Source organism: Lepidochelys kempii, chromosome 15 (genome assembly GCF_965140265.1).
Source record: "Lepidochelys kempii isolate rLepKem1 chromosome 15, rLepKem1.hap2, whole genome shotgun sequence".
Classification (NCBI taxonomy): domain Eukaryota; kingdom Metazoa; phylum Chordata; order Testudines; family Cheloniidae; genus Lepidochelys; species Lepidochelys kempii.
In genome coordinates this window covers 30,071,909-30,097,281 of record NC_133270.1, presented here as the reverse complement: position 1 = coordinate 30,097,281, position 25,373 = coordinate 30,071,909, and the positions used below count along the sequence as shown (strand labels likewise).

The following is a 25,373-nucleotide window of genomic DNA, read 5'->3' as shown; positions in this document are numbered from 1 at the left end:
CAGCCAGTCCCAGGCCCGCTCTTTTCCTAGTCCGATCCTGTCCCAGCACGCCAACCCCCGATCCCAGCTCCTGTCTCAGTCCCACTGAGGGTGTGTCTTTTCTACATTCTCTGGGCACCCCAGCAAGAGAGAGTCTCCCTGTTCTCAGCTCTTGTGTCCAGTCCCGCTGCAGTCACTGGGGGGAGTAAACACAGTGCAAGTGCTGCTTAATTCCTGCAGCCCAAGGCTAGAGCAATCAAGGACACTCAGTGCAGAGAAGGTAGTTGCTAATTAATGACAAGCCTCTACTGTGTATGTGGGAATTGCTGGCTTTTTTCAGATGCTTACAACCTGGGCAAATTTGGCCAGATTTTGCCAAGAGCCGCAAGTATCACCTCCCAAGCTCAAGGCCATGCATACATCCCTGCTCCAGAGCATGGAGGAAGTAGAGCTTCTCAGTTAAAGAGTAAAAAGAAAAGGAGGACTTGTGGCACCTTAGAGACTAACCAATTTATTTGAGCATGAGCTTTCGTGAGCTGATACTCTGAAACCTGTCAGTTAAAGAGTGATCACTTTAGATAAGCTATTACCAACAAGGGGGGAGGAGGGGGGGGGAAGAAAACCTGGATTTGTGCTGGAAATGGCCCACCTTGATTATCATACACATTGTAAGGAGAGTGAGCACTTTAGATAAGCTATTACCAGCAGGAGAGTGGGGTGGGGGGAGAGAAAATCTGTTGTAGTGATAAACACCCATGTTTTCATGGTCTGTGCGTATAAAAACATCTTCTGTATTTTCCACAGTATGCATCAGATGAAGTGAGCAGTAGCTCACGAAAGCTTATGCTCAAATAAATTGGTTAGACTTTGAGGTGCCACAAGTCCTCCTTTTCTTTTTGCGCATACAGACTAACACGGCTGTTACTCTGAAACCCATGATTTTAACAGTTTTACCAACATTTTCCCCCACCTACAAGCTTTGTTCTCAAAAAGCGCTGAATCTTAAAAAACAAAATAGTAATCTGGCCTAAGGCAGACACCAGGCATGGTAAGTTTCAGTCCAAATGGTCACAGTTGTACAGCAACTGAAAACAGCATTTTATAATGGAAAGTGTTCTGCCACATGACCTATGGTTGTTGGTGCCAGCTCTGCCTAGAATAAAATGTATGTGCTTAACAAACACTTATTATCCCCTCCAGTTTCCACTCGCATTTGGGAGGACTCTTCAGGGAGTAAGAAGCAAATGAACATTTAGTTTATGACAGGTTTCAGAGTAGCAGCCGTGTTAGTCTGTATCCACAAAAAGAAAAGGAGGACTTGTGGCACCCTAGAGACTAACAAATTTATTTGAGCATAAGTTTTCATGAGCTACAGCTGTTAGTCTCTAAGGTGCCACAAGTCCTCCTTTTCTTTTTATTTAGTTTATGGTGACCAAAGCACAAAAACTAAATTGCTGGGGTGAAGCTGGGTTTGAGATCTTGTTTTTCTATTAGTAATCAGAGTGCCAGACAAATGCTCTTAAAGGGAGCAATGCTCTTTATTTCCATGAGGAAAAAAAACTGAATTATTTTATTTGTTATTTCACAACCCCAACAAGGTGTGACATTTACAGCAAATCTCTTTTCAAAGAGGAGCAACGATTCCCAAGTATAGCTGCTTCTGGGTAAGCGAATGACAGTGTTGCTGCTAATACCAAATAAGCGATTTAGGGATGAAGTTAAAGTTTTATGAAATGCAAGCTGCATAGTCTGAAACAAACATGGCACAGATTATACTGGCACAAGTGTGCATACAAGGAATTTTAATCTGATTGCTACATCAAACAATGGATGATTATATGGTATGAAATGGAGTTCTAAATTACCTTTTACTGATGGTGATCATGTCCATTTTATTGCAAGTTAGATTGGTTAATAGTCTACCACAGAGCCAGAGGCAGCTCTGTGTTTTGCCTGAGTAACAAATGCAGGATAAGACCACATGTACCATAGGTTTCTTTGCACTTCTGCCAGCTATAAGTAGGAAATATTGCTCAGTAATATGTTTCACTGCAATAAGGCTTTCCTGTGGTTGTACAGTGTGTACTGGAGGAGTGCATTTGACAATCACAGCATATATGCTGCGTACATTTACACAGAAGTGAAGACAAAAGAACTAAAAATATATAGTATGAATGAAGACCTGAGAAAACTTGGGAAAAACACACTCCTGTATTGCTAATGACACTATTCCCTATGAGTGTAATCGTATTGAATTGGTTTGTCTTAAAAATCAATAAAAAGATTAAGATAAAAAATATGTATTCACATGAAGGATTTACACTTGACTTTTAAAAAAGCAATATTTATATTTCCCTTTGAGATGGCAGAACTTACTTACTAATAGGCATACATGAAAATTTCACCTAATTTCTCTGTATGAATTCAGCACACTACCTCCAAATCAGTGTAAATTTCTTTCACAAAAAAAGTAAATTGATCTTTTAAAAAAAGCACCTATTTCTGTTATGTATTTTCTTGCTGCCCTCTTTGATTGTGTGAACTAAGCTGGTCTTGAATCACTACAGAGAAACCTCTATTTGAATGAGCAGGTAGTCCCCTTTTCAAGGGAAAAAAAAACTTCTTAGCTATCTTTTTTGCCCTTGTCCAGAGAGCATTAGTTTTATCTTGAGTGCACCTCTAGCCTGAATTCACTCAAGTTTAAAAATCAACCATATTAATAAGTATAGCTGCATTTTAAATGCTCAGGAACTGCAGAGAGGAAATATCCTCAGCCACGTGCACCCAAACCTAATGGAAAACACTCGCTGGAGTGAAAGACTACTTTGCACATTCTCCTCTCTATTTAGAAAAGAAACAGTAACTGGCATTCAATTACTAGAAAAGACTGAACAGATTAATATTTGTTTGGTAGGTAATAAGGAAGTTTCTCTTCTGAACTCTCTATGTATCAGGTTCTGAAACATTGCTGTGCTCCTACATATATAGCCCAGGCAAGGTTTCCAGTTCTTTAATATATTTCTCTCTCTCTTCCCATAATGACATTTTTGAACAGGACATGGCCTGGGAGGCAAATATAGCTCCTGGAATTCTACCGCTGCCCTCACCTTTAATCATGGAGGTAGCAGCCCATAGAAACTACAGGTGTCCGCACACAACACGCCAGGGCACTTGGATCGAGATGGAGATCTGCATGCCGAGAGCTGTAGCATCTCTGGGCCACATCTCTATGTTAAAGGTGACAATTAAAAGGTGGCTAGGACATCCTCTACTTATGCAACCCAAGAGTGGTCCTCAGGTTCCTAGCTACTGCAGCCCTCAGTATCACACACATTGAGGCACCCCTATTTCAGAGGATCGAAGGAGGAATCTATTTTTCTGTGAGAGAGCGCTGCAAAGCTTGTTGAAATTCTTCTTCCTCCTCTTCACGACGCCTTTTCTCCTGCTCCTGCTGCTCTCTGACAGACAACTCCATAGCAAGCTGTAAGTCTTTATCAAAACTGGAAGACTCATTTGGGGTGCTAAAATGAGGAGTACTTGAACTCATAACAAAGCTCTCCTGAAGTGCCCTGGTGAGAGAGAAATACAGTTTCAAGAGCTGAGAGGTACATATCCCACTTTACTATCAGTTTTCGAGCAGTGTCTCCATGAACACTCTCCAACTGCCAGAGAGCCTCTCTTTCCTGAAGGGGAAGAAAGCAACCCCCAGGACTGTTACAGAGAGGGTTGTGTTCTGCGAAGGAGTAGTCGTCATACAGGTTCCAAACATGAAATCCATTTTTCTCTGAAAGCTCCTGAGAGCCTGCTATGGAAGATCTGCTCCCTAATGGCTGTTTCCAGCAGCCTCTGAGTGTGCCCTCACCAAGTTCGTAAGCACAACCATCTGTGTGTGCAGAGCTGACGGTGAGATATTCTTTGCGCTTTGCACAAACGCTTGTTTGTGTCAGCAAGAGGAAGAATCTAAGATACTGCAGCCTGTTTTCAGAGGGCCATTAAAAATTTGCTCCTAAATTTGCAACAGGCAACTTAAGTTTGGGACAAAACACAAAAATTCTCAAGTGTCCAGCGTGTGGTCAATAAGGGTGATGACACTTGGTAGGGGGGTCACATTAGCAGCTGTTGAAGGAGAAAAAGAGAATCTTGAACTCTGATCTAGTTCGATAAAGGATCCTTTGATCAGAGGGTGTTCCAGGGCTGGTCAAAGAAACCCAAACTCCAATCCTGAGACTGAGCTAGCAAGGCCATATTCTACTATACCAGGAGACTTGTTTGAGGTTCTTCTTGCGGACTAGCAGTACCACAAAATAAGTGATCTGGGCTTCTATTCTTCTGCTGTGCCTTGCCTTATATGCCTGGGTGCTCTCCTACTTGGCTATACAAAGTGCAGCATGCCTATGGGCTACTGTTGGAAGTATTTACACTCTGGCCCAAATATTTGGCCTAGCGCATTTAAGAATTTTTAGAAAAGCTGAAATTACCTTTGATACTGTATATTAAAGTCCTGCGCATAAGCAACTGCTCCATTGGCATGCATTCCTAAGGCTTCCTGGGGGAAGGACCACAGTGACGAAGGAATTAGCAATGCAAGTCATATTTGAAAGTCATTTCTAAGTCAAACATGAATATCTCATTGATATTTGCTGTGACAAGTTTCAAAAACTTTCTGTGTTAAGATTCTTTCGAAAACTGCAATATTACAATATCCATTCCTGTAGAAGCTATAAATTCCTTGGTATGAGTTTAGAGACATGTCTTGCTATATACAGTTCATGTTAAAATAAAGAAATATTGCTTTGGTGGATAATATAAAGCTGAAACAAGAAGCTAACTCTCTATTAGGTGTATAATTACTTTGGTAAACTGGTACTTCATTTTTAAACTAGCCAAGTAAATTTTTCCAAGTCAAAACTAGGACTGAGGGAAAAGGAGACATACTACACTGTATCTAGAAAAAGAAAGAACATTGACCAGCTGGCAGTACAGACTTACTTTATTCCCACTGGACTCCAACAAACTCTGCTGAATAGCAAACTGCATTATTTCATTATCTTCATCTTGCACACGCACATTTCTACCATCATGCTGAGTGTGATAAGATTTGGGGATCTCAAACACAGACTGGTCGACCTCAAAGCTAGAGGCTTTAGAAGCTAAAAATGTAGTTAAAGATATACTGTATTGTATGCTTACAGCTTGTTAATCCAAAAAATCAACTCCCAAAGCCCACTTTTATTTATATAAATAAGCCAAAACAAGAGCCCCAAGAAAATAAGAACGGCCACACTGGGTCAGACCAATGGTCCATCTAGCCCAGTATCCTGTCTGCCAACAGTGGCCAAGGCCAGGTGCTCCAGAGAGAATGAACAGAACAGGGAATCATTGAGTGATCCATCTTCTGTTGCCCATGCCCAGCTCCTGACAAACAGAGGCTAGGGATACCTCAGAGCATAGTTTTGCATCCCTGCCCAATAGCCACTGACGGACCCATCCTCCATGAACTTATCTAGTTTTTTTTTTAAACCCTTTTATAATCTTGGCCTTTGGTTCAGACAAACCACCCATAGTACATCTGTCCTATGTGAATGGGGTCCGGAGAGGCTTATATAGCAGCCAAGGTACAGGAACAAATAGAAGATAGATGAACATGGTGCCAACAAGTTTTGCAGCAGGGAAAACCAACATGTGGCACCAAAGAACTAAGCAGGCTACACTGTACTTTGATAAGTCAGTCAAAAGAGAGGCAAGTTTGCCAAAAAGTTAAGAAACACTGAAGTGCAGCCAACCTACCACTAAGGCTGCTGATTCCTAGCAGAAGAGTTTGTCAGAAGCTCACAGGGGAATGCATTATACATATGTAATGTTGTTTCCCCGTTATTGTCCCCATTGTAGCCCATTCTATACTAGCATGGAAACAAATCCATTGCTGACGATTTACCATTGTACTTCTCACAGACGTAGGTTTTGTATAAACAAAGGCAAGAACATTAGTCTCCAGTACCCAAGGAGTTATCCCAGAACAGGCAATTGGGTGGGGGTTTTGAAGTGAGAATGGGTTAATCTGATTGGTGAATACATTCTAGCCACTGAGATATTTTACGACATATATGGCTTTCCAGATCAGTTACGGTAAGAACTACCACCTACTGTAGTCTCTTCAGTTCAAGTCCGAACAGCCTACAGGTTTGCTTTATTCTATAAATCCCACTGATAGCAAGTACACAAACAAACCCCTCGCATAAACCCACCAGAGCTTTACACCTTCTTACCCAACTCACCCTGTGCACCTTCAGCAGTTTGTGATGAAGTTTCCTCAGCTGTCCTGCAGCCATTAACATTTTCAAATGTAATTCGAGCATTAAGCACATGAAACAAGGGAATTTCTGTAAACGGAAGAAGTACAAGATTTGTGTGAGACACAGCAGAGCCACACACGTTTCCAGTTACAGCAGCTGCAATGGGTTTTTATACATGCTTACATAGATAAATTTCACCGATGTTGTGTAACTGCACAGTGAACTGCACCTCACTTTCCCACAGAATAAAATTTCAGTAGTCCGTCTGTCTCATAACTTAGCATTGTGCAAGTGAAGTTTTTAGACATGCATTATATTCATAGAACAGTCAACCAACCCACCTCCCCCCAGTATACCCGGTGCTGATCACTGCAATTCACTCCTCACAGGGACACGCCTTGATACCATTTGGAAGTTTCAGCTAATGTAGAATGCAGTGGTGGTCCCTTTATTAAGCCACAGCTCCATGAAGAGAGCATAGCACACCTTGCTTCTTGCCTACAGTGGCCACCTTAGTGAAGTTTAAGATGTTGATTTTGTCCTATAAAGCCCCAATTATTTGAGTCCCAGCTTTGTGAGGAGAGAGGTGGTCTCTTGAGATACTGAAACAGTTGCAGTTATGCAAGGCACTAGTGCTAATAGAAGGGACTAGCAATAGCTAGTTCTTAGCGAGGTGTCTTTGCCTTTGGAATTCACTTCCCCACTTGGTCCTTCTGAGCTTAGATTTAAGGACCATCCAGATATATGGTAAGGCTCAGCTGTTTTCCCAGGTTCTCTGACTGGGAGATGGATGTGGTGACAGGTGGGATTTTTAGGAACTGAACTGTATTTTAATTTTTGTCCCCGTTTTTAAACTTTTGTGCTGTGGTTGGAGAACAAGAATAGAAGCAAAATGGAAATGAAAAAAGAATCTAAGTGCAAAAGACTGCAGAACAGTACCAATTTTGACAGGAAAGCCAGGTGGAAATTCCAAAGTGATGAAGTCTTTAAGTCTAGCAAAATGAGCACTAGCTCTGGCCATCAGATCGATGATTGGAGTGACTTGCTCCATGAGAGAGAGGGGGAATTCTTCACACATCCACAAGGTTGCTTTAAACCTGTAACAGTGAGTTATACACAAGGATATTAGAAGAGTTTTCACTTTTGTATTATACATGTAGCAAAATACACACAGTATTAGGCTGATGATAATACCACTCGGGTTGGAAAATGAATTATATGGCTCTGGCACATACTGGGTTACATAGCTTCTTTTTGAAGCTGTGGCCTAGATGAACTATAACCCTGGTAAGCAGTAAGGACCAAGAATAATTACCATCTAAGAATGGCTTAGAATGCAGGCAGTGAGAAGGTGGTGTCAGTCAAGTTTCCAGCAGAGAGATGTGTGCATCACAGAAATCAAGCCTCATAACTGTCACCCTTGTTGGAGGTCTCAGAGGCTGGAGATCAGCCACACACAAAGACCAAACTGCACTCCCAGTCAGATTTGAGGCACAGTATGAGAGAAGCTCGTGCTGGCACACTCTATGTTACGTCTGCTTTGCTGATGGACTTCAGCCTCCAGAGCCCTCGGACAGACTGGCACCTTTCACTTGTATAAAGGGTAGGATTTTACTAAAATGGTTAGCATTTGCTTAACTCTCCTCCCCCTGGTTTTATAGGGAGCATGGGCAGGCCAAGATGGAGTGCTTTTGAAAATGCCACCCTTAATTCAATCCCCGCTCCCTGAATAAAGTGAATTGTATTAGAAATTTACAATATGATTTCTAAAAGCAAAACACTGGAGGAGAATCAAAGCAGGTAGACCTCAAACAGGAAGAGTTTAAGGAAAGATCATTTCAAGTTATACATTAACATTTCTCACTTCTGTGTTCTAATAGTGACTTCTTTGGGTCTTCCTATGTCCCTATCTTTCAGATCAAACTTCGGGTCAAAATATTCCTCCAGAGTAATGGCTGTAGGGTTATTCATTGTGGCATACTCTGTTGTGAGGTCCTGTAAAAATAAACAGTACATAATAGGTAGCCATCAACCCCTCCTACAGAAAGCTGCAGCTGGTAACTCAAATTCTAGTGCAATCTAAGTGACAACTGCATAAAGCAGCACGTTTTACCTAAACCGAAAGTCAGCAGTGAAATGAACACATAGGTACAACAGCCTAAAAGACAGATCTACACATTAATATAGTCCTTTTCATGCAGACTGTAGATCTTACAATGCTTTATGAAGACAGGAGAGTCTACCTACAAAAATATAGCCAAACTAGAGTGGTGTGAGGATTTAACACATCGAAGTTAGAAACTATGAAGAAGAGCTCTGTGTGGCTCAAAAGCTTATCCCTCTCACCAACAGAAGTTGGTCCTATACAAGATATGACCTCACCCACCTTGTCTCTCCAATATCCTGGATCCGACATGGCTACAACTACACTGAATACATAATATAAAGCAGTCGCAGGCTCTGCATTATTCAGAGTAGCCAGTATTATGGTGGGGACTTCAAATTCAAAAAAAGCCGAGTACCTAACCATCCCATGCAAGATCCTCAGCCAAATTCATGGCAGAGCCATCAGCTGGTAAATCCATTATCTACTCATCTTTAAACCTGTACAGATGTAAAAGCACTCTCTCTTATGCAGAGTTGGTAACATCAATAATTCACACTCCGCACAGGACCCAAGGACTACACCCCTTTCTCAAAGCTGCTATATGCCAGCGTGCTGCTGCAGCGCTTGTACCCCCAGTCACCTCTTAGTATTGCTGGGGCACCACTGAAACATCGTATCCTCAGCCCAAAGCTGCTGCAGGTCTGCAAATTTATAGCTTCAGCACATTTGGTTATTCCAGTCTTCTTTTTTGGGGGGGGGGGGGGGAAGGGGGAAGGGTAAGACTAGAAGCCCATGGCAAACCCTCAGATTCTCATCTCACTCCAGCAGCCCAGTTTCCCACTCTTCCTTCCAGATTCCATGACCCTCCCCCAGTCATGAGCTTCTTCAAAAGGAAAGGTACCATTACACTCTTACAGCAACGGGTGGGGGTGGGGGGATTAAAACTCTCAAGAGTAAATCTAGAACCCAGCGTTTGAACTATGTTTCTAGAATTGAAGAAACAGTTTCGATGAGGCTGTGGCATAAGATCCCATAACTCATTCGAGTTACTTCTCAACACTGCAGTGACTGCTTTTAGAGTCACTGAAGATTTTACTTACCTGTGCACCATACTCATGCTCTACAGTACCAAGAAAAGATTCCAGTGGATTTCTGTCAGCTGGAGAAAAAGGGAGCAGGGAGGAATAGGCTCATTAGCAGAGTTAATTAACACAGAAGTGCACATGCATCTCTCAGGCTCTGTGACAAGGGAAGCCCCAGCTCCATAGTGAGAAGATGAACAGAGCCTTGTTTGCACTGCTCATTCAATGCGGGACAACTGTGGCAAGGCTGGTTTTCGATTAACCCTTTGCTAGAAAAGCCCAAGATTTAAGAATAAAATGGGTTCAAGATGAGAGGGAAGGGATTATGATTTTAAGGACACTAACATCAGGGGCATCATTGTCCACCACACCTTGTTTCTGGGAGTGTCTGAAGACTGCTGAGAGGCAGTTGTTTCCTCACACAAGGTTATGGTCTCGCTTGCACTTTCTACTATAATCTCAATACGTACCCCAGAATTAAGAGTACAAAAATAACGCAGACGTCTTATAGTTTTAACCCAGGTAAAGTGAACACGTATGAAGTGAAAGTACAGAGGCCTTCAGGGCAGAGAATATGCAGGGACAGAAAATGAAGCCATGGGGGAGGGTACCACCTTTTGAGGCTTTAAAGCAGAGGTGGGCAAACTACGGCCTGTGGGACCGTCCTGCCTGGCCCTTGAGCTCCCCGCCAGGGAGGCTAGCCCTCCGCTGTCCCTCCCGCACTGTCCCTCTCCCCTGCAGCCACACTGCTGCTGGGCAGCACTCTGGGGTGGCGGGGCTGCACGCTCATGCAGGGCAGTGTGTCTGGCTCCGGCCAGGCGGCGCGACTCCAGACATGCTGCTCTGAGCAGCATGGTAAGGGGGTCGGGGGGTTGGATATGGGGCAGGAGGTCCAGGGGGGCAGTCAGGGGACAGGGAGCTGTTGGATAGGGCGTGGGGTGCTTGGGGGCCTGTCAAGGGACAGGGGGGGTTGGATGGGTGGGGAAGTTCTGAGGGGGGCAGTCAGTGGGAGGGGTCCGGCACAGCCTTCCCTACCCAGCCCTCCATATACAGTTTCGCACCCCGATGTGGCCCTCGGGCCAAAAAGTTTGCCCACCCCTGCTTTAAAGGAAACTGACACTAATTTTCAAACACCTTTTCCCAATAAATAAAATCAAAACTACACAGAATCATTCACTTACATTAGAACTTCAAAGAGCCAAGTAATAAGCCACCTCAAGTACACAGCAACTGGAATTAGCTAGAGCAGGTTCAGAGGCAAGTGAGAGTAACCTGCCTGGTTACTCTGCACCATGTATGTGTTGTGCACAAAGGTTATGTCCTGCCTCTTCGTACAAAGATCTTAACAAAAGGTTCTATTTTGTTTCAGATAACCTATGGGAAGTTACCTTTATATCTTTTTTTCTCTTCTTCTGTCAAGTGTTCTGTTCGGATTTTTGTGACTACATTCACATTGTTTGCCGTATAGACCTTTAAAAAGGATATTATTATCATCTATCATATGTATTACTGTCACGTCTAGGGGTTCCAGTCATAGACCAGGGCCCACTGACAACTATTAAAGATAAGAAAAGCAGCATCTTTAAAGATGCCCAAGCAACAAATTCAAAAAGTTAAACCAAGAGGCACGGGAAAGAGGAGGAGCAAGAATCTGCCTACCTTTAATGTATCGGAAATCAGTGAAACATGATTGTGTGATCTGCCTATTTAACTCACATTCCCATGAAGTGCTGAAAATGTTACACATATGTATTGTTATGTCATTTTGACAGAGTCCCATGCTAATGCTGAGCTAGACAGCCATCTGCTGGGCAAGCTGCTAAAATCAATATAAAAATATCTATCCAAGAATCCATTAACAAAGGAAAACTAGCTAGCACGAGTCATCATTTAGGTCCAATCCTACAGCAGCAAAAGTCAAAGGAGTTTTGTCATCGACTTCAGTGAGAACTGGGTCAGGCCCTTGCAGAGACTCTTGGGAGAAGATTCAGGTGCTTGCAGACAAATTTCCTGTTAATGAAGTTGGTTCCAGCTGAAAGATTGGATGGGCACTTTAAGCTGAGGAAGTGTAGAATTCCCTAGTTGTGTGTTAATTTTGAGGGAGGAGGGACGGGGAAGAGCAGTCAGGCTGTGGCTGTGTTCTCTCTCTTTCTACTTAAGAAGTAACTGATAAAATTCTGCAGATGGAATTTAGCTGATGATTCTTTTGATTATGCAACAACTAGAAGGAACTCTGGCTCTCACACCAGTGTGCTCTCATACTTAGGAGTGGTTCCGCAGTAGTGATATGATTCAAACCTTGTTGGTTTGACTCCAAGCAACCAGAGGGGTGAGAAGGTTCCATTTACATTACCCATTTTTTTTTTTTTACTATACCAGACCTTCAAATGAATTCAGTTTCACACAGGTCGATTGTACAGGTTTAAGCCACTACACTTAAACAAAAAAAAACCCATACCACATTAAAAGAACAATAAATCTGCAAAGACCAACACTCAGAAGTCAAGAAATGCCAGAATTAAGGAAACCTTAAATTGGCCCCCTTGAGCATCTACATTATTTTACAGTTTAATTACACGGTCACATCCCACCCGGGATGGACCGTGCTCATTGAATGGGAAGCTATTCATTGTTTATTTTATTCCTCATTTAATGTACAGTAACTAATGCAGTAGACTACATACCATCCAAATCCTTCACCAAACAAAGGTAAATTAGAATTTCTTCATAGGTTTTCCATGGTGCTCTCATTGCAATATCTTAGTTCTTTACAAAGATTAATGAATTTATCTTAGCAACCCTGTGAATGGGCATTATCCCCATTTTACACCCGGGGATCTAAAGCACAGGGCAATTAAGGTCAGAAGCGTCAACAAATTTTGAGTGCCCAATTTGACAAGTCAAGGACCCAATTTTTTAGAGTACTTAGAAAGTGCTATGTTCAGAGTACCTATCCCATTGACCTCAGGTGTCGTTTTGGGTTCTCAGCTCTTCTGCAAAAATGACACAAACAAAAACTAAAGAAAATACCTGGCTATCAAGTTAGGCACTCGAAAATGAGGAACAGTTAGCGACTATGAGTGAAAAAGTTTGTTTACTTGACTTGCCCATGTGATGCTATGGACTCTGTGAAAGAGGCAGGGATCCAATTCTCCAGAGAGGCATTCAACCGCTAGTCATGTTTTCTCTTCCAGCAGTTCCCTGCCCTCATTCACCAGAATCCCCTTTTAAACTTTAGCAACAGATGAAGCAGAGGTCCTTTAGATTCTATTCTACACAGGTTCTTCTTCCATGCTCATCACCATAGTATCTGAGTGCTTACAGCAATGTGACTAATAATGGACAGATAATTGGTCCCTCATCCTCTCCCCAGGGGAAGGAGTGTGTGCAGGAGATGATTATGTTTGGGATTTTATAATACACACCACTACTGATTTATTTTAGAGAAGGCAAGGTCAAAGAAGTACACCTTGCACTGAGAATGAAAGGTGGTGAGGTTTGGGATGGTCCTTAGTTTCTGGGGGAGTTCATTCCACAGTCTTGGGGCAATTCCAAGAAAGCTCTGTCTACTGCACAGATGCACTTTACTCTTATGGTAGAAAGTTACATGATGCCAGAGGAGTGGAGTTGTCATCCCAGAGCTTTAGTTATCTTTTAGAGACCTTAGGTCCAGGCCACTGAGTACCGTGAAAGTAAGGACCAAGACCTTAAACTTGACTCAATATTTTATAGGAAGCTAGCACCGGAAGCTGAGGATGGGTCTGATGTGTTCATAGTGTTGCTGAGGAGACATCCTGCAGTGTTCTATACCAACTGGAGTTTCCTAAGCACTGAAGGCTTCATGTGCAGGAAATGGTCCAAATGGCTGTACTCCAAACGAGGTGACAAAGGCATAAATAACTGAGGCCAGGTCACTGTCCAGTTTCCTAGCCAATGGGAGATGGTAGAAATAGTTGCTTGCAGATGCTGCTATGTGAGAACTTCACAATAGTGATGAATTCAGGAGCCTCCTAAGCTATAAGACAGAATTGACCAATTGCGGTTATGTACCTTCAACCAAAATTGACTGCCCAAGGGCTGTGAATCATTCAGAACGGTTTTCTCGGCCCACCAGCACAGCTTCTGTCTTGCTTCAGCCAGCTGTTTTTGGTCCTTGGATTTCCCCGAAGCGCTAGGCAGTCTTTGTGGCAGCGGGATGGACACATGGTGAAGGGAAGGCAGAGAGCTCCGTTACCTGCGTACTGGCGACCAGCTCACCTAATGGGGGTGTGTGTAGATGATGAATAGGACTGGAGAGAGACTCGATCCTTGTGCAGCTCCACAAGGGAGGGCCCATTGGCAGAGGGGCAGTTTCCCATCACTACTCACAGGATGCATCCCTCCAGGAAAGAGTTAAATCATTTTAACACATTACATGAACTGCTGCCACCTCTCTCAGGAGAGAGGATAGTATCTTTATGGTCAACAGCAGGGAATGCTGCAGAGAGCTCCAGATGACAGTCAACCTTTCAGGAATGAATGAGAGAGGATCGGTGGAGTGGGCCTGGGATGGGAAAGGGCTTTGAAAGTGAAGACAAGTAGTTTACGTTTGATGCAAGAGAGGAGGAGAGCTGGTGGAAGGACACAGACAGATGGGGTGAGTTGGTCAAAGTGATGGGCTGGGAAATTATCTTTGCAGCAGCGTTCTGAATGGATATGTGCAGGGCAAGATTGCCTTTGCCAAGACCAGAAACAAGGATTTTCTATTCACAGTAGGAGAACATGCATTATCCCCGATTCCTTCCCAGAGCATGGTTCACCTTGTGCACTGGATCTCGCAGAAAATAAACATGATCATGTAATTTTAGACTAATCATCATGCATATGCACAAAGAGACAAATTAGGGATGCAGAGGCCTTAACTGTGGCATTTCCTAACTTCTGAGTGCTCAACTCTACGTTCTGGAGAAAGCATTCTCTAGTGGTTATACCCTTCTGCCTTTCTCCCCTGCAGCCTCTCCTTATCTGCTTTTGCTCCTACCCCCACTTCCTGAGCTCCTGCCCCCTTATCTGCTACAATCTCCATGGCGTCTGTCATCCCATGTTCCCCTTCACCCCTCGCAGCTCTCACCCCTGGACACCCCTCTTCCTATTTCGTATCCTCTCCAAGACTTCTCACCCCAAAAACAGATCTGGTGGCAAAAACACAGAAGTTACAGATATCAAAGCAAACTATAAAAATTCAAGATACATAGGGGATACAGAAGATCACAATTATATCTCATAGCTAAATGAATTATCTTAGTTGTAAATAATTGCTTTTTACCTTTGCTTCATAACCATTTACACCTTCTGCTTTCTCTGTCCTCCATACCCAAAATCCAGATGTATTTCTGATAAAGAGTAAACACCACAATTGTCTATGTATTTGCAGTTTATATTTAGCCCTAAGCCTCTGTTTTCCCTAACAACATTTCACTTGAATAGTGTTTTTGAGAGGTACCAAAAGTAACAGCTCTAGAGAAAAGGTACAGCGATAACATAAGTTATCCCTGCAAATACCAACACCCTTTTCCAACATAGGACTCAGAGTATTTTAATTTCTGTTCACATTCAGACTTTGGCTTAACTGCAGAGACCAATGAACTGTGACTTTCGTTTGTCATGTGAATGCCTGACCAGCTAGGAATTGGGAGTTTCTGGAAACCATTGCATCATTTCACACAGTCAGTCATTACTAACTTGCTGAGCTTTATTTCAACGAGCAACATGTAGCTGACAGTTGGGGAACTGGATTGGTAGAGCTGAAGAAACATTTATCTATGAAACGTCGGGTAATGTTTTCAAACACTCCTAAGTCCCATTTTCAAAATGAAATTTAGAAACTTAGGAAATTAAGTCCCATTGAAAGTCTGTGAATCTTAGAACTTAAACACTTTAAAATGTTACCCCTTAAGTATATCTCAGTATTCAAAAAAATCTTTACACATCCAGTGGAATTAATTAGTGAACTTTGATAACTGCTGTCCCTCAGTGGATACAATTCTGCATTCATGTTTTGACAAACTCTTCTTCCTTGCAGTAAAAAAACCAAACAAAAAAAAAATCCACACGCCTTCCAGCAGTTATAACAACTGCTTTATAGCACCCCAGAACACTCCAAGAATGTGTAGCACAGTAGAGATGCTTGCTAGAGAAAGCAAGCTCATTTGAGCTCCTTTGACCATGCAGATTAAACACCTGGATAAACTAATGTAAGGAATTGGCGGATATGATTGCAGAGCCATTGGCCATTATCTTTGAAAACTCATGGCGATCGGGGGAGGTCCCGGACGACTGGAAAAAGGCTAATGTGGCGCCCATCTTTAAAAAAGGGAAGAAGGAGGATCCTGGGAACTATAGGCCAGTCAGCCTCACCTCAGTCCCTGGAAAAATCATGGAGCAGGTCCTCAAGGAATCAATTCTGAAGCACTTAGAGGAGAGGAAAGTGATCAGGAACAGTCAGCATGGATTCACCAAGGGCAAGTCATGCCTGACTAATCTAATTGCCTTATATGAGATAACTGGCTCTGTGGATGAAGGGAAAGTGATGGATGTGTTGTTCCCTGACTTTAGCAAAGCTTTTGACACGGACTCCCACAGCATTCTTGCCAGTAAGTTAAACAAGTATGGGATGGATGAATGGAAGATAAGGTGGATAGACAGCTGGCTAGATCGTCGGGCTCAACGGGTAGTGATCAATGGCTCCATGTCTAGTTGGCAGCCGGTATCAAGTGGAGTGCCCCAAGGGTCGGTCCTCGGGCCGGTTTTGTTCAATATCCTCATTAATGATCTGGAGGATGGTGTGGATTGCACCCTCAGCAAGTTTGCGGATGACACTAAACTGGGAGGAGAGGTAGATACGCTGGAGGGTAGGGATAGGATACAGAAGGCCCTAGACAAATTAGCGGATTGGGCCAAAAGAAATCTGAAGAGGTTCAACAAGGACAAGTGCAGAGTCCTGCATTTAGGATGGAAGAATCTCATGCACTGCTACAGACTAGGGACCAAATGGCTCGGCAGCAGTTCTGCAGAAAAGGACCTAGGGGTTACAGTGGACGAGAAGCTGGATATGAGTCAACAGTGTGCCCTTGTTGCCAAGGCGGCCAATGGCATTTTGGGATGTATACATAGGGGCATTGCCAGCAGACTGAGGGACGTGATCATTCCCCTCTATTCGACACTGGTGAGGCCTCATCTGGAGTACTGTGTCCAGTTTTGGGCCCCACACTATAAGAAGGCTGTGGAAAAATTGGAAAACGACCAGCGGAGGGCAACAAAAATGATGAGGGGACTGGAACACATGACTTATGAGGAGAGGCTGAGGAAACTGGGATTGTTTAGTCTGCGGAAGAGAAGAATGAGGGGGGATTTGATAGCTGCTTTCAACTACCTGAAAGGGGGTTCCAAAGAGGATGGATCTAGACTGTTCTCAGTGGTAGCTGATGACAGAACAAGAAGTAATGGTCTCAAGTTGCAGTGGGGGAGGTTTAGGTTGGATATTAGGAAAAACTTTTTCACTAGGAGGGTGGTGAAACACTGAAATGCGTTACCTAGGGAGGTGGTGGAATCTCCTTCCTTAAAAGTTTTTAAGGTCAGGCTTGACAAGGCCCTGGCTGGGATGATTTAGTTGGGGATTGGTCCTGCTTTGAGCAGGGGCTTGGACTAGCTGACCTCCTGAGGTCCCTTCCAACCCCAATATTCTAAGATTCTATGAATGTAACAAAAGGAGGAATAGGGTTCGAAGTAGTTTGCTGTCTTCTCTAATTGGTCATATTTAGAGATATTCTTATAGACTTATATGATTAAACTAAAGCCAGAGTAGAATAAATAAGTCAAGAAAAGCTGTAAATCCTATTATTGGTTTTTCAGTACTGCACATATGCTTCACAAAATAAGCAGGAACCACTGGTACATATTTGAAATCAGAATTTATAACCCTTGCCCCACTAATATGGGAAACCATGTCTTATGGTGCAAATGGACTTTACACTAAATGGAAATTGTTTGCAAGACAAGAACTAATGAGCTGAGAGGTTATAAAGTGTCTATATGGAACAAGATATGCAGTTATTGTTACATCCCATTTTATTTTTAAGATGCATATTACCAGGCTTTTAAAAACTACATTGCAAGTATAATAATCTTGCATATTTCATATCTGGAGGATCTGTTCATTAAGAAAAATTTAAATACCTTACCTTTCAAAAGCAATATTTTTAGTATCAAGGCACGTATTAATAATTGGAGATGTAAGGCGTCTTTCTACCTCCTTTCTTTCTGGTGTCATAGAGCCCAAAGTCAGACGCTTCATTTGTTGAGAGATTTCAAAACGCTCTGTTGTGACAACTTTGTCATCATGGTTTATCTCAATTAGTTCTGCCCAGCCTCCAGTATCTGATGAAAGAATATATTTTATGGACTACAGACTTCAGAACAAACCTTCAGGATGAAGAGCTGACCAAGACATACACTGTAGACTAAAGTGAGAATTAAAGCTGCCTTGCAAAGTTTTAAATCACTCACTTACATATGGCAAGGTTTTTAAGTATGGGCAAGCAGACTGTGTGCCTGCCCGCCCAAGTCATTTTTACGATAATTTTGCATAATGGATTTAAGAGACTCTAATAATGAAGATTCAGGCCTCTAAGAAGAAAAATACAGCTGATTTCTTTTTTGTTTTTGTTGAGAGTGGGAGAGAAGGGTAAAGTCAAGTTCTAGTGATTCATATTTGCTCCAGAAGATTTTTCTTAACAGAAAGTCCAACCACTTCTGCTTAGCCCAGTGACCTGAAATCCCAGAAAACGCACTTCCCAACACAAGTAAGTCTGTGAAAGCATGCAAAAATAAAGCTTAGAATTACATGTGTTCTTTTAGTAACACTAGGAATCTGTCAGTGTAGTTTGTGTACTATGTACTAAACCATTTACCTTCTCCCTTGAAAATTAAGCTACGTTTCCCTCGTTCCCAGCTCATATTTTCGAAGCCCAATAACGTGATATCAACGCGTAACTTAGCTCCACTTTTCCAGATGCGACAGATATCATTTGGACACACCCTGGAAACGAGTGGAACTATAAAAGAAACATAATGACACACACAGATGCAAATATAAAAATCCTTAACAGAGAGGACAAGTGTAGGAAGACTAAACTCAGCCAGAAGTTATGCGCTTGGTGAAACTGCTTAGTGAAATTTTATGGTCTGTGTTTATGCAGGCCATAAAGTAGATATTATAATGTTCCCTTCTAGCCTTAAACCTATGAATCAATGTCTAGATAATAAAGAACAGAGAGATTATCAGGACTGATTCTTGATTTATTGATTAACACAATAGGGAAACGAACCATGAGAACAGACCAATGGCCTGATGCAATTTTGTATCCCATCTCATGCAATGGCTAAAATATGTAGTGGTTTGGAGAAAGTCAAAACCTGTAATGCTATTTTGCAGTGTAAAGGAATACGTTTCCTGAATATTTTATGTCTTGACGCATAATGTTTGTATAACTGTCTTAACTTATACGTCTCCCAAATATCAGGATGGCCTTAGAAAAATCTTCAGCACAATACTCCTTTAAAAGAAAAAAAACTAAAACAAGAGATATTTGAAGGAAGGGTACAGTTTGCGCAGCAGACTAAGGTGATCAGAAGGAATCTTCAAATCTCAAAAGGCTTTGTGAGTTGAAGGGAAAAAATATGGGTTGGGAGAGAGTAAGGGCTCAACAATTGTGTTTTCTTTGCAAACATACTTTTTATTTCAGGAATTTTTAAAACTCAGAGGTAAGAAAGATTTAAAAAATCCCCCAAAAAACCAAACTTACCCCAGCTAGTGAATTCCCATTTCATTTCCACATAAAAATCAGAAGTCTAGTGTAGAAACAAAGTATTCAAATGAACCACCAAGGGAGAGAACATTAGATTAATATTCAGTACAGTATGTCACATGTATATTTTAGAAACAAGAGAAAGTAGAGGTTTTGAGATGCTCCTGATAGGAAGCACAATTAAACCAACAAGTATGAATTTTACATATGCTGATATTTGTCATTTGATTTAAATTAATGGGCACAGAGTGTAACACTGTTCTGCAACAGTCTAACTCTTCATTGTTTTCTACTGAATTACTCGTCATTTGTTATTCTACTACAAAAGCACATAACTCTCAGCCTTTGACATAGGAAGAATAAGCATCCTCCTCCAAGACCCGAGATCATTAATAAAAACAGAGAAAACTCCATAGTCTCCCATATGTTTATATAGAGCTGATAGGCACAAAATTGAACTGAATAATGCATCATCCTGACTTTAAAGTTGCTGATCTAAGTAAACTAGAACCAGACTAACAATTCCTCCAGATGCAATTGACCAGCATGCAATTCAGGTCTCACTAAGCGTTTACCTCATTAATTTTTTGGAGTAATTCAGGAACCCCTCCAAGTGTCGCAGACGTTTGGTGGTAGTCTCGATGCTGCAGTATCAGGTATGCCATCTCCGGGTCTCCTGTGCTTACAGCCTCATGTAAAACTGCAAGAAACCCAAACACAGGCAAGGCTTAATATTAACAAAGCAAAGTGAACACTGCAGCCACATCCCACAGTCCTAAGGTGACATTTATATAGACAGATTTTAGACCTTCAGTGTTTAAGGTGAAAACTATTAACTGCCTTTGAGCTGATCTCTTACCTGTCCATCCCTGTGCATTCTCTTTGGTAACATCTGCCTTGTGTCGAAGGAGGACTTTGGCAGACTCTATATATCCCAAGGAAACAGCAAGGTGCAGCAAGGTCCGACCCCGTGGGTCACGCTGATCAACATCCTGTTGAGTAATCAAGAGTTAGTGCAGCTTCAGCATTAGCTATCAAATGTAAAATCAGAACACATTTAAGAAAGTTAAAACAAAGATTTTCAGCAATAAGCTGTAATAGCTCAACATGTATTTCTACATAACAGGTTGTTGCTTGGAACTACTTATCCTACATGACTTGCTTTGATACTGCTATTGAATTGCCTATTTGCCTTCTTAAAAGCCTGATCCTACCTCCCTACTAAAGTCAAACAGGAGTAGAATTGGGCACCATAGAAGTGATTGTGGGTAAGGGAGGTATGTGTCACCATGACAGGAAAAGGGGAGGGAAGCGAGAGGGAGGAAAAGGGGGGGAAAGAAAAACAAACATTCTATATTATTCCTCCCTACCCCAGCTTCTTCATGAACAGTTTCTTTTAGGAGGAGTAGACAGTGCTCCCTTCTTTTTATTTTGTACCATGGGCAGTCACCAGTTAAATGGCCACTGGAAGGTATAATGGAAGATATCCAACAGGTTAAAATCAGAAAAAAATTTCAAGAGCAGGTGACGGTTTACAACGCACATTTTGTATTTTTTTGGTAAGAATATGGAAGAACATGAAAATTAAAAAACATCTATTTTTGACTGACACACAGAACAATGGAGAGCGAGTGCATTCTCTACAAATCACTAAGAAATGGAACTACACAGGGCACAAATATCCAAAACATGCAAGCAAAACATACTCATACCTTACATATATTTTTCACTACTAGCTTTAGAGATTTGAAACAGAAGAGCATCTATAACTAAAGGAAAATTGGAAAAGTCAAGAGTGGGCTAAGAAAAGAAAGTTATTACATAACTAAACATGGTTATTTGACAGCATTACATTTAAGACACCAAGCAGTGAGCATAAAGGAATCTGAGTTAAACCATCCTCATCTCATTGCTGCAGCTCATATGATCTTCAGTTCTACTTTCCCCAAACTGCAATGCCTATTGCAGTGACAAAAAAATTAAAGGACTTTGGAACAGTCTTATCTCAATTTCTTTGCTAGGATTAACCTGTAGCTGCACATGATTTAACTGGGAATTGGTCCTGCTTTGAGCAGGGGGTTGGACTAGATGACCTTCTGGGGTCCCTTCCAACCCTGATATTCTATGATTCTATGATTCTATGATTATGGCCATTTATCATTTCATATGCTGACTGTATCTGGCTAGAGTTTCTTTCAATCCCTCAAACCCTATCAAAGCACATCTGCCACACACAGCAAGCAGTTTGTCCTGAAGACGTAAGAGGAAGTGTACTCCCAGAATGCCTTTTAAAACTTTCATTTAAGACAGATGTTTCCAGGCTTAATGGAATAGGTCTTTCCAACCTTCATATGTTGCCTGTCTTCTCATATTGTAAGCTCTTTTGGGCAGGGAACAGGACTACTGTGTGCACAAACAGGGCTTTATGCATTGTGGGTGATACCAGAATACAGATAATAAAAATAAACTGAGGTAGTAAAATCATCTTTGTTAAGTTACAAATGTTTATTTTAATAATGCTATAACCTTAAAAGAGAGATGAACACTGAAACCAAGGGATCAAAAACATGCACAGAGAATTCCTTAGTACAGACTGAAGACTATATGAATTAGAGACAGTAACAGCATTCCAAAACTCTCAAGAAACACCACAGGTATGCTTTAAGCCAATACTAGTGTTTCATAGTGTACAGCTGGAGTTGTGGCTGACAACCAGGATTTGTATCGGAAGGTAGCATTAGCTGAAGAGTTCACAACACATACTCTCTGTCTCAGGCACAATACAAGCAAACAGGCTATGCTTCTGCCCGTTTGTACCCTGCACTACTGAACCTCAAAGTTCTCTCTGTGTATTCCTAAAGCAGCTATCACCATAGTACCTTGGTAACCTGAGTTACACTAGCAAATTTGTTGCTTGGGATCTGATGCAGATTTCTGAATGCTTCTCCTACTGGCTTTCTTTTAACTCTGGTACTTTCACCACAGCTCTTGGCTGACTGCTGGATTTTTGTGTTCTCTGTTCTACAGTGAGCCATGATGATCAGCTATTTTCTACCACAGTTGTGATTCTATATTCTAGCAAGTGCAAAGCTGCTGGGCTCCTATGTTCTAAGACAGCCAGTGAAGCTCAGAGGACTACACTTGAAATAAGCCCTTTGTGTCTTAAAAAGGAAGGAAATTACTGTATTGACTATCTTTGCACAGCAGTAATCTTACCACCAGATCAGTACTGTGTTGAGCCACAGATAAATGGCTCAACACAATATAAAGAAAGAAAAATAAAACCCCTCAATTTTCAGTGAACTGTTGGCTGCCTGAGGGTGATATTCTGATAAAAAAAAATCAATTTGTGTTTTGTCTTTGGCAGTAGCTGACACCCTTACTGTGTGTTGGTTGCCCCCTCCTCCAACTAGGTGGTACTTATTTGCTGTTTTTCTAGCAAAAAGCATCAGTGCCTATCACATCTGCCTGTCTTTTGGCCCTGATTCAAATGATTTCTAACATTTTCCTGTCAGCTACAGAGTTTTTTACAATCCATCTGTATCTCTCTCAGTGCCTTGAATCTGGCTTTATTTAAAGATAGTCAGAAATTTAATATGCAGAAGTTGCATGACAAAAGGTATAATCTCTGTGCCCTCCTGAGGTGATCTCCTTTTAATCACAAACAGCTGTAAAAAAACTCCACAAAAATAAATCCCTAATAAGTTTAACAAAGAGAAACTTAACTAAGATATAAGGTTACTTTCTAAGTCCCCATGTCACATAGAATGCATATAGATGATCTATTATCCTGATCTAATTTTCAGTCCATCATGTCTTGTATTCTGCCTTGGGTAGTTTCAGAAAAGGACAGCACCATATGTTGGTCTGGTGCCCATTTTACCTTGCCTTCCAGCTCTTTATCCAGCTGTCTGTAGTCATTATTCCAGACTAAGACGTGCAGAGGAAATTTGCTACTAGCCTCACCTAAAGAGCTCATCCTGTACGTATTAGATGAGGGCTCAACCCTCCCTGGGGGGTGTCTGCCCGCTCTGATCTCCCCCTCTTTGTTTCTCACAGGGCCCTTACCAAGCCCCTCAGCCCTAGCCACACAAGAGTCTCTCCCCAGTGAGTCCCACCCCCTTCTGGTGCCTCACAAATACCTTCCCCACATCAACTCCCCTCAAACAACCCACACGCCAGCCCCCTTGCCCTCTGGGCCCCCAACAGGCTCCCTATCACCAGCCCCCTCTGCTCCCCCTCAACAGGCCCCCAGCCCCCTCGCTCTCTGCCCCCCAACAGGCTCCCAACCACCAGCCCCCTCTGCCCCCCCAACAGGCCCCCAGCCCCCTCGCTCTCTGCCCCCCAACAGGCTCCCAACCACCAGCCCCCTCTGCCCCCCCAACAGGCTCCCAGCCCCCTCGCTCTCTGCCCCCCAACAGGCTCCCAACCACCAGCCCCCTCTGCCCCCCAACAGGCCCCCAGCCCCCTCTGCCCTCCCCAACAGGCTCCCAATCACCAGCCCCCCCAACAGGCTCCCAGCCCCCTCGCTCTCTGCCCCCCAACAGGCCCCCAATCACCAGCCCCCCCAACAGGCCCCCAGCCCCCTCACCCTCTGGGCCCCGCTCCCCTACAATCTCTCCCCCTCCCCTGACCTCTCACCCTACCGCTGACCTTTCCCCTCGCCTGACCCCAGCCCCTCGCTTTCCTTCTCTCCCCAGAACGTTTCCCACCAGCCAGGGCAGCGGTCGGAACGAACCACTGGGCTGCCGGAATAGGGGAGGCTCCCGGCTCCCACAACCCGCTCCGGGGCCAGCCCCCTTGCCCCGCTAGCGAGCCCAGGGGCTGGGAACGTCACCCCTTACCGCCCCCTTTCCAGCAGGCAGATGGACCCTTCCATCCCTCAGGCTCGCCCACTGTCTGGAGGGGGAAAATACGCGGAAGTGGAAGAACTGCCCCCGCCCCATCAGGGCATTGGTTTCGCCTGAAGGCTCCGCAACCAAGTGGGCGGGAGCGACCCTTCCTAGTACTTCCGTGCGGCCGAGGTCGCCGTTTTGGCTGAGGGTAGTATCACGCCCTGACTCCCCGGCCGCCATCTTGGGTTAGGGCCATGTGAGCCTCCCTCCAATCCGGCTCTTCTCGGCCGCCATCTTTGGTGAGGGCAGCAAAGCGCTCCCATCTGCTGACCCAAACCATGCGTGACAGCAATTTCCTTTCTACCCGTCCGTCTCAGGTTGCCATCTTGGAAGAGGGCAGCGGGCCAGCCCTGTGCAGCCGTGGTTCAGACCATTGGCTGTGGTATTGTGTCTCCATCACTGGCCAGTGCCTTGTTGCTTCAGAGAGGAGTGAGGGTGCCCTTCATGGCCCTCAGATACTTTACTGTTAGGTGCTGTATAAGTAAGAGGGCAATAGAGAATTAGCTGGATACTTGGGTGTACAGTCTGGAGACAGCTAGATAAATAGGCAAGTATGGAGATAGACTGATGGGTAGATTAGTAAATATCTATAGATTGGGTGATGGATAAGTAGGTAGGGAGTTAGATAGATGCCATAGGATGAGACAGCTAATACATACCATATGGTCAGTTGTGCAGATTTGTGCATTTGCAAGCAGACCTCCCCCACCCCATTGCAGCCCCCTATTAACTGGCTGCTCTGCTACAGCAAGAGGGTGGATCCTCTACTCTTCTCTCTACCTAGTGGTTACAAATGATCAGACAGATGACCCTCAAGCTCAAAGATGGCAGCATTGTTAACACTTATAGTTTTATGGTAAGTTTTGCAATTTTATTTTTTTTACTTTAAGGCCCAGCTCTTGGAGACAACTGAATACATGAGAATTGCAGCTGTCATTTTAATAACAAGTTAGTTTTTAGCCCTCATGGTCAGGGAGGAAAGCTTAAAATTGTGAGCCAAGTGAGCCCTAACAGCTTGAAAACCAGAAGGCAGAATGTAAAGTTCATTGCTATTTTTTGCATCTCATTATTTTTGGGGGTCTAACATAATATTTGAACAGGTGGGCTTGGCACTGCTGTATAGACAAAGGCAAGTTTATATAGTAGAACATCCCTACTTTGCTCTCCTCCCT

General features: G+C 43.1%; 1 protein-coding gene across 5 annotated transcripts; it reads right to left on the bottom strand.

Annotated features, from left to right (window-relative positions):
* Positions 1-1,493: 1,493 nt before the first annotated feature.
* On the bottom strand, positions 1,494-24,263 carry ANKRD13A (ankyrin repeat domain 13A). Of its 5 annotated transcripts, none has more exons than XM_073313676.1 (16): positions 24,151-24,263; positions 20,677-20,770; positions 20,166-20,298; positions 19,882-20,006; positions 19,304-19,349; positions 18,410-18,553; positions 17,681-17,876; positions 14,767-14,833; positions 10,850-10,931; positions 9,480-9,538; positions 8,137-8,267; positions 7,212-7,369; positions 6,255-6,359; positions 4,969-5,129; positions 4,458-4,525; positions 1,494-3,548 (listed from the first exon to the last, which is right to left on the bottom strand). In XM_073313676.1, exons 1-16 carry the CDS (start codon positions 24,183-24,185, stop codon positions 3,350-3,352), a joined length of 1,803 nt encoding a protein of 600 aa, XP_073169777.1. In that variant the 5' UTR covers positions 24,186-24,263; the 3' UTR covers positions 1,494-3,349. The 5 variants fall into 5 exon arrangements, with proteins under 5 accessions (XP_073169777.1, XP_073169775.1, XP_073169779.1 ...); XM_073313674.1 differs by lacking the exon at positions 24,151-24,263 and adding an exon at positions 23,190-23,475; XM_073313678.1 differs by lacking the exons at positions 20,677-20,770; positions 24,151-24,263 and adding exons at positions 21,019-21,075; positions 23,190-23,279.
* Between the last annotated feature and the right edge of the window lie 1,110 nt (positions 24,264-25,373).